Source organism: Nannospalax galili, unplaced genomic scaffold (genome assembly GCF_000622305.1).
Source record: "Nannospalax galili isolate Female #2095 unplaced genomic scaffold, S.galili_v1.0 scaffold9, whole genome shotgun sequence".
Classification (NCBI taxonomy): domain Eukaryota; kingdom Metazoa; phylum Chordata; class Mammalia; order Rodentia; family Spalacidae; genus Nannospalax; species Nannospalax galili.
This window is the reverse complement of record NW_008360332.1, coordinates 6,008,134-6,015,224: the sequence shown is the minus strand read 5'-3', so window position 1 is coordinate 6,015,224 and position 7,091 is coordinate 6,008,134. Positions and strand designations below refer to the sequence as shown.

At 32.7% G+C, this 7,091-nt stretch overlaps 2 protein-coding genes across 2 annotated transcripts in view; one reads left to right on the top strand and one right to left on the bottom strand.

The window, feature by feature from the left end:
* The window catches only part of Ctbs (chitobiase), a 16,774-nt gene extending 12,176 nt beyond the window's left edge, over window positions 1-4,598 (top strand). The window contains exon 7 of the mRNA XM_029560286.1: window positions 4,031-4,598. Coding sequence (XP_029416146.1) covers window positions 4,031-4,252 — 222 coding nt within the window. The 3' untranslated portion in view covers window positions 4,253-4,598. The remainder of the gene's footprint in view (window positions 1-4,030) is intronic.
* Spata1 (spermatogenesis associated 1) overlaps window positions 4,249-7,091 on the bottom strand; it is a 56,996-nt gene continuing 54,153 nt past the window's right edge. Inside the window, exon 13 of the mRNA XM_029560303.1 lies at window positions 4,249-6,316. Within this exon, the coding sequence (XP_029416163.1) occupies window positions 6,215-6,316 (102 nt within the window). The 3' untranslated portion in view covers window positions 4,249-6,214. The remainder of the gene's footprint in view (window positions 6,317-7,091) is intronic.

The window sequence follows — 7,091 nt, the reverse complement described above, 5'->3', positions numbered from 1 at the left end:
TCTTCTGCAAGAACAACCAGTGTTCTTAACTGCTGAGCCATCTCTTCAGCCACAAATTATGAACATTTTAATGTTAGTTTCCATAACTGTATATTTTATGATTAGATATTTGGTATTAAGGATTTTTTTTCAGTTTTATTTTTAGGGCATAACAGTACAGACTACTGTTTATGTATCTTTGAATTTGTATACAGGAACTTGAGTTCTCTGGTGAACAGTTGACGTTATGTTAATAGTGCAATATTCTGCTTGGGCTACTCCTTTTTGAATGATGCTATAAAATATGCGTCTCATAAAAAGGGCTTACTCAGTAGTTGACGATTATACTACAGTAAGGTAATTTGCTTTTGAAAGGTCTTTGCACCAAAGGAGGTGTTATGTACTGAAACTCTTCATTTATTGCAAAATAGCTTAAAGATTCTGGTGAGATTCGGGCAAGAATGAAGTTGAGATCAGGAGATGGGTCACAGCTCTTGTTTGCTTCTCTTTTGCCATGGTGGTTAAGCTCTGACCCAAACAGCATCTTGGGGAAGAAAGGGTTTATTTCAGCTTGCAAGTCACAGCCCATCATGGAGGGAAGCCAGGAGAGGGGCTCAAGGCAGGAACTGAAGCAGAAACCATGGCTTGCTTCTTCTGGCTTGCTCAGCTATATTTCTTACATAGTCCAGACCCACAAGGATGGTATCGCCCACAGTGAGCTGGGCTCTTCTCTATCAGTTAATAATCAAGATGTCCCACAGGTATGTCCACAGGCCAAGCCGATGGAGTTAAGTCCTCAATTGAGGTTCCTTGTTTCTAGTTTGTGTCAAGTTACCATAGGTTTTTACAGTAGAAAAACTGTATCCCATCAGTTTATTTCATGAGCAAAACAAATTATAAGTAATGTTAAAATTTAGACAGAAGAATATTCCATGAGGAACCTGAGGAACTATGAGCATAGTAAGTAATTAACAGTTACAATAGAAATTTCTATTCCAGAGGCAAATAATAGTTGTATTTTTCATAATTTACCTTTAGCACAATTAAATCTTTTTATACTTCAAAAATATTAAGTATAAATCATCTCTGAATTACTTGGATTATGTTACTTTAAAAGGAGTACTAAAATGATAGAAATTAATTCCAGCATTTATATTCTTGAATCTGATACTTGTTTATAAAAACTTGACTGCAAACACATTACTACAGACACATAATATAAAGCTTTCCAAACATCAAAATCAAAATTATATGCCTAATTGTTAAAGAACTTGGGTACATTATAATCCTGTCTTCGTCAAACAATTTTACTAGAACTCTGTTCTGGGAACTGTTAATATTATACACATACATACATACATGTGTACAAATATACAAACGTGCTATGGCCAAATATATCTAGAAAGCATTTTGCAATATATGTCTGTCTGGGATTTTTGATGTATATAGCATTATATTAAAGTATTTAAGAAGTGTTACAATACATAAAGCTATTTAGTTATTTAACACAGAACCCTGTTTTACTACACTCAGAACCAGGCAAGGGTTATAGTAATCAATTATATATAATTTATAAATATATGTTAACTGATAATATATACTGCAGTGCACTGTTTTGTAATCATTGACTGAATTTTTCCTCAGTGAGAAGATTCAGAAGCACTCTTATTTTTAACTTAAATTTTGACAAAAATTGTATATTCCGACGTATACAACATGCTTTGCTATATGGAGACATTGTGCAATAGTTTAATCCATTAACAGATGCCTTACTTCACATACCTTCTTTTATAGTGAAATCACTTAACATCCACTCTCAGCAGTTTTCAAATGTATAATACTCTGCTACCTTGCTCTTACAGTCACGGTGGTGTTTAATAGATCTTTTCAACTTATTTCTCCTGTCTAACTGAAATATTGTGTCCTTTGAACACCTCCCATTCTCCCCACCCATACCCTCTGATAGCAACCATTTTAGTTGCTATGAAAGAATAGATCCATCTTTGAGTGATTCAAAATTCTTTATTTCCTAGTCATACTTTAAAATATTTTTATTAACATGTATTAGTTGTATGTATTAATAGGGTTCAGTATGACATTTCAATTATATATATATATATATTCACTAATAAAATCAAGGTTGTGAGCATTTCTCCTATCATTTGTTTAAAGTCTTTGAACTCTTTTTTTATTGTTGTTGCTTTTTGAGACAAGGTCTCCCTGTAGCTCCAGATGGCCTGGAACTCCTATGTAGATAAGGCTTTTGATTTCACAAAGATCTACCTGCCTCTGCCTTCTGAGTGCTGGGATTAAAGGCATGTGAACTCTAAACTCTTATTAATAAATAGCAGGTTATTGTGAACTATTCCTTTTATCTGTGTTTGGTAAACATTATCCAGAACATAATCTTTGAGGTCAAAGAATTCATGAAACATTTTGGTGAGCCTTGGAGGCCATTTAATAGCACTTTAAATTTTTTAAAATTTATGGATGCATGAGTGTTTTGCCTTCAAGTATGAGCACCACAAGTGTGCAATACTTGCAAAGGCCAGAAAAGGGCATGAGATCCCCTAGAATTGAATTATGGTCTGTTAGCCACTGTGTGTGCTGTGCACCAAACCTGTGTCCTCTGCAAGAGCAGCAAGTGCTCTTAACCATTGAACCAGCTCTCCATTCCTTAATAGCACTTTTAGAAACAGTCTTGTTATTACTGTTATGTTCTTCTCTTTTAGTCACAGTAAAATCAAGTTTCTGTTGGGTTTGAAAACAATCATTCTGCGTTCTTATTGTTTCAACAACAGCAGGTTCATCTTAGACTCAATATTGTATAACATGTATTTTTAATCATGCTTAAACCAGTCACTCTACAAGCTAAAGAATAAAGATGAGATATGATTGTATCTAATGAATCCACTATACTAAAACATATCACTGCATATTCATTTACCAAGTTATTATTGTCCTTCAAAATTGACATCCTAAGAGATGAATTCCAAGAGTGATAAAAAATAGATAAAAATATTACTGGTATTTTTTCAGAATTGCCTTTAAGTGGTTTCCTAGATGTATATACTACAGTAAATTATATTTATAGTTCTATTTTTCCTCTTAATCTTTTCCTCCTTCATTTAATCTTTGGCTTACATCTGCTCTTTCCCTTTTATCTCTTCTGGAAACTTATGTATTTCTCAAGAGCCAGTTGTTCAGAGTAGGTGGTGAGTGTAAGACCAGAACCTAGTTTATTATTCTTAACCAGCAATGTGTTAAGTCATCTAAGGAGTAACCTAATAGCCTTTTAGAAACAATTCTATAAGACCTAGAAAAGGTGGGACTTTCCTCCTCCAATGCTGTTACCTTTTGATTTGGCTGATTTATCATAAACAAAATTCATCTGCTGAGCTTCTAGTTTGGCACACTTCCAGAAACTGTAAGGAATACAAAAAATTATGTAACCATAACAGTGGTTCGTCTTAACTTTGATTGCTTATCAGAATTACCCAGTGGAACATTAAAACAGAAATAAACATAGATCCTAACACCAGCCTTGGAAGAATTTGATTCCATAGGTTTTATGTGAGACACAGGAACCTGAACTGTTTTTTTTTTCTTTTTTTTTCCCCCAGACAGGATCTCATTCTGTAGCTCAGGCTAGCCTTGATCCTTTTGCTTCATCCTCTTGAGTGCTAGATTATAGGTATGCATCACCATACCTTGCTGGAGTCTGTACTTTTAAAAGTTCTCTGGTCTAGTGATTCAAATGTACAACTTGGTTACTAATCATTAGCTCATAGGAAGAATCTTAGGACATGGGTGGTTCTTAAATATAATACATTAGGAGGTTAATTTGTGTGCAATCTTTATTGTTGCTAAAAGTGCTATAAAATAGTATCTAGAATGATCATATACAGAACCATGGAATAAGAGAGCAGGAAAGTACTCTTTATAAATTTTTCATTATTTCATTGCATGTTTTTTGAATCCTTGGATTTAATCATTTTTCCCTCTTATTGTTTTGAATAGTTTAAATTTCCATTTAAATTTATTTGTATAGGATCCTGCTGGCCATTTTCATCAAGTGTGGTATGATAACCCCCAGAGCATTTCATTAAAGGCAGCATATATCCAAAACCATGGCTTACGGGGTATTGGCATGTGGAATGCAAATTGTCTTGACTACTCGGAAGATACTCTCGCCAGACAGCAAACTGAAGAAATGTGGAAAGCCTTAAAGCCAAAGCTGAGATGGAATGAACATTTTTTGCCAGACTATTAAGATTTACAAGAATGGTCTGTATAAATAGATCTAACTTGTTGAAGAGATAAAAATGTATATATTTTGTCAAGTTGCCATAACTCTACTTCTTAGTATACTCAATAAACAGGTAAAAAAATGAAGAAATTCTTTATATATGAAAAATCTGTATCTTAAATATCCAGGAATTTAAAAGCAAGAAACAAGTCAACTTAATATATTTCTCTGTTTCAACATTATAATTTAATTAGAAAAATTGCTTTTAGATTTTTCTTTTGCCATATTTTCCCTCCTGAAATTAAAATATATAATGAAACACATTATTTTGTGAAATTAACATATATTAATAAAGCACTGACAAAAATTATGTGTAACTTGAAGTGGAAATTTTTTGCTTAGAACAGTCTTTAAAACTTAGCCTTTGAAAACAGTTTGCTTTGTATTACTTTTTTTCAACAAATCTTAAAATTTAGAGTCAGGAATTTAGTATCTCCCCTTTAGATTAATCAAACTGATTAGAAACAATTTTTCTGCTTCTGGACTCCTTAAAGAAAATGCAAATGTTCCATGAGATACTTGAATTAAAGTCTCTTAAACTTCCAGATAATGAACAAGTAAAGATAGGCATATGAATTAAATGTGCTTAGAATATACAAGATAACTTAGTAATATTCTGAGTTAATAAATTAAAGCCACCTAATGTTTTTCAACTAAATTACTTTTATAAGCTTTATAAGCTTTAAAAAATTTATGTCTAATATGTTTTTCTTTTGAGACAGAGCCTTAACTGGTCTGGAACTGGCTGTGGAGACGAAGATGGCCTCCACCCCACAGAGATCCACCTGCCTCTGCCCCCGGAGTACTGTGATTAAAGGTGTGTGCCACTGCACCTGGCTGTGTGTACATTTTTTACAATAATAACCTGGTGTTGAACTTAGTACTATTCACTGTTATGATTCTAAATTATGCATATTCCTTCACTTTTGGACACTTAGGTTAACTTCTTCTACATCTATATTTTGCTTTTAGGTTATCTACAAACAGTTTCTCAACTTGTTCCCTTTTCTAAAAAGATTAATTTTATGAAAATACATGTCTAAATGTAAAGCAGTCTTTGTTCTCTTTCTCAAGGCAATTAAGAGCAACACTGCATTGTTTAAATGCCTTCCTGGAAATATGTAAAGTACTTGTGTCCTTTGAATTCTGTTTACATAAATCCTGTCTTTTCTGCCCATCATCCCCTCCACATTGGATTAATTAATGCTTCAACCATTTGATATGAGAATATTATGTTATAAACATAGTTGTTTATAACAGAGTAAGATTATTTCTATAGTACATTTTGAATAACTATATTTCTAAAACTCATTTTACATTTCTAAATTAATTTCTAAAGTAAATCAACATAAATCAAATTGTTAGATAAGAATTTGTCATGCCTGTAGGTGTAATTACTTTTAATCAAAAAATAGTTAACAAATCTATTTCCATGCAAATATACTGGTACTTATTAAAATATATGGTTTGCTTTATAATTTAAAGTCTTTAAAGTTAGCCTTTAAAATGTAGGGTTATTAAAAATAAGCAATTATAGAATATAACACTGCAAAGCAATAGGTAATAGACTCAAAAATCTTCAAATTAAGCAGCCATAATTTAGATTTATGCTGTACTTTGTAATACCTACACAAAAAGTAAAGATTAAATCTTTTTGTTTGTTTGTTTGTTTTTTGGTCTTTTTGAGACAGGGTCTCCCTGTAGCCCCAGCTGTCCTGGAATTCACTGTGTAGACCAGGCTGGCCTTGAACTCACAGAGATCTGCCTGCCTCTGCCTCCAGAGTGCTGGGATTAAAGGCGTGCACCACCACGCCCAGCTAAATCTTATTTTTTAAAAACTTATTAACAGATGCATAGACTTTATGACTTACATAAAACATTGCTAAGGAACTGTTAACTAAATATTTAAACTTTTCTAGAGACAAGTTAAATGAACATACCTAATGGAGATCGGAAAGATGTACTAGTTTTCTTCCATGTTAGCTCAGCTTTCAATGTTTGTAAATCTGAAACTGCTTGTTTTCTCATCTACAAAAAGAATTACTTTTCAAAAACGAACTTTACTGTTCCCATCTAAGACTGCATGATGATTTCATTTGTGTAGCTGCTTGGACTGTCCTTTCATTTGCCCTTGTGACTTCCTTCTTAATAGATTACCATAGTAGATTCATAGATCATGTGTCCTGTTTAATAAACAAACTTATCTACATGCGATATGAGATAATTTACTTTGAGTATATAAAAGACAGTTGAACTGTCTCAAAATCTAGAATAAAAAACCTTTTTACTTAAGCTTCAAAATTTGTTGTTCTCAATGTATAAATAGTAAAGCAAATTATAACAGAACCCTTTTTTAGCAGGACACTTCTATTACTCATCTCTACCTACCCAGCTGTTCTTAGACACTCCCATCTTGGCTTTCTACATGTTGAATACACAGTTTCCTTCAATGGAAAATGTTTGACTGCACACTGTATAAGAACACTTAATTCCTATTTTATTGGTCGTTCTTTGTTCCTTTTTAGTGTTTTAAGTTTTAAGCTTCTCAGTTCTGAGCTAGCTTTGAGGTAAGTGAAATATATCTACAACTGCATTGTCCAATGTCGGAGCCAGTTGTAAGTTTAAAATTAAATAAAATTTTAACTTTCTTAATCACACAAACTACATCTAAAGTGCTCAACATTTCTAGGTGGTAGAGGCAACCATATTCAACAGTAAGGTATACAATGTTTCTCTTCTAGAAAGTGATAATTATTCTCGCCATAAAGTTATTTTCAATAGAGTGAATGGAGAACTTTCTGCA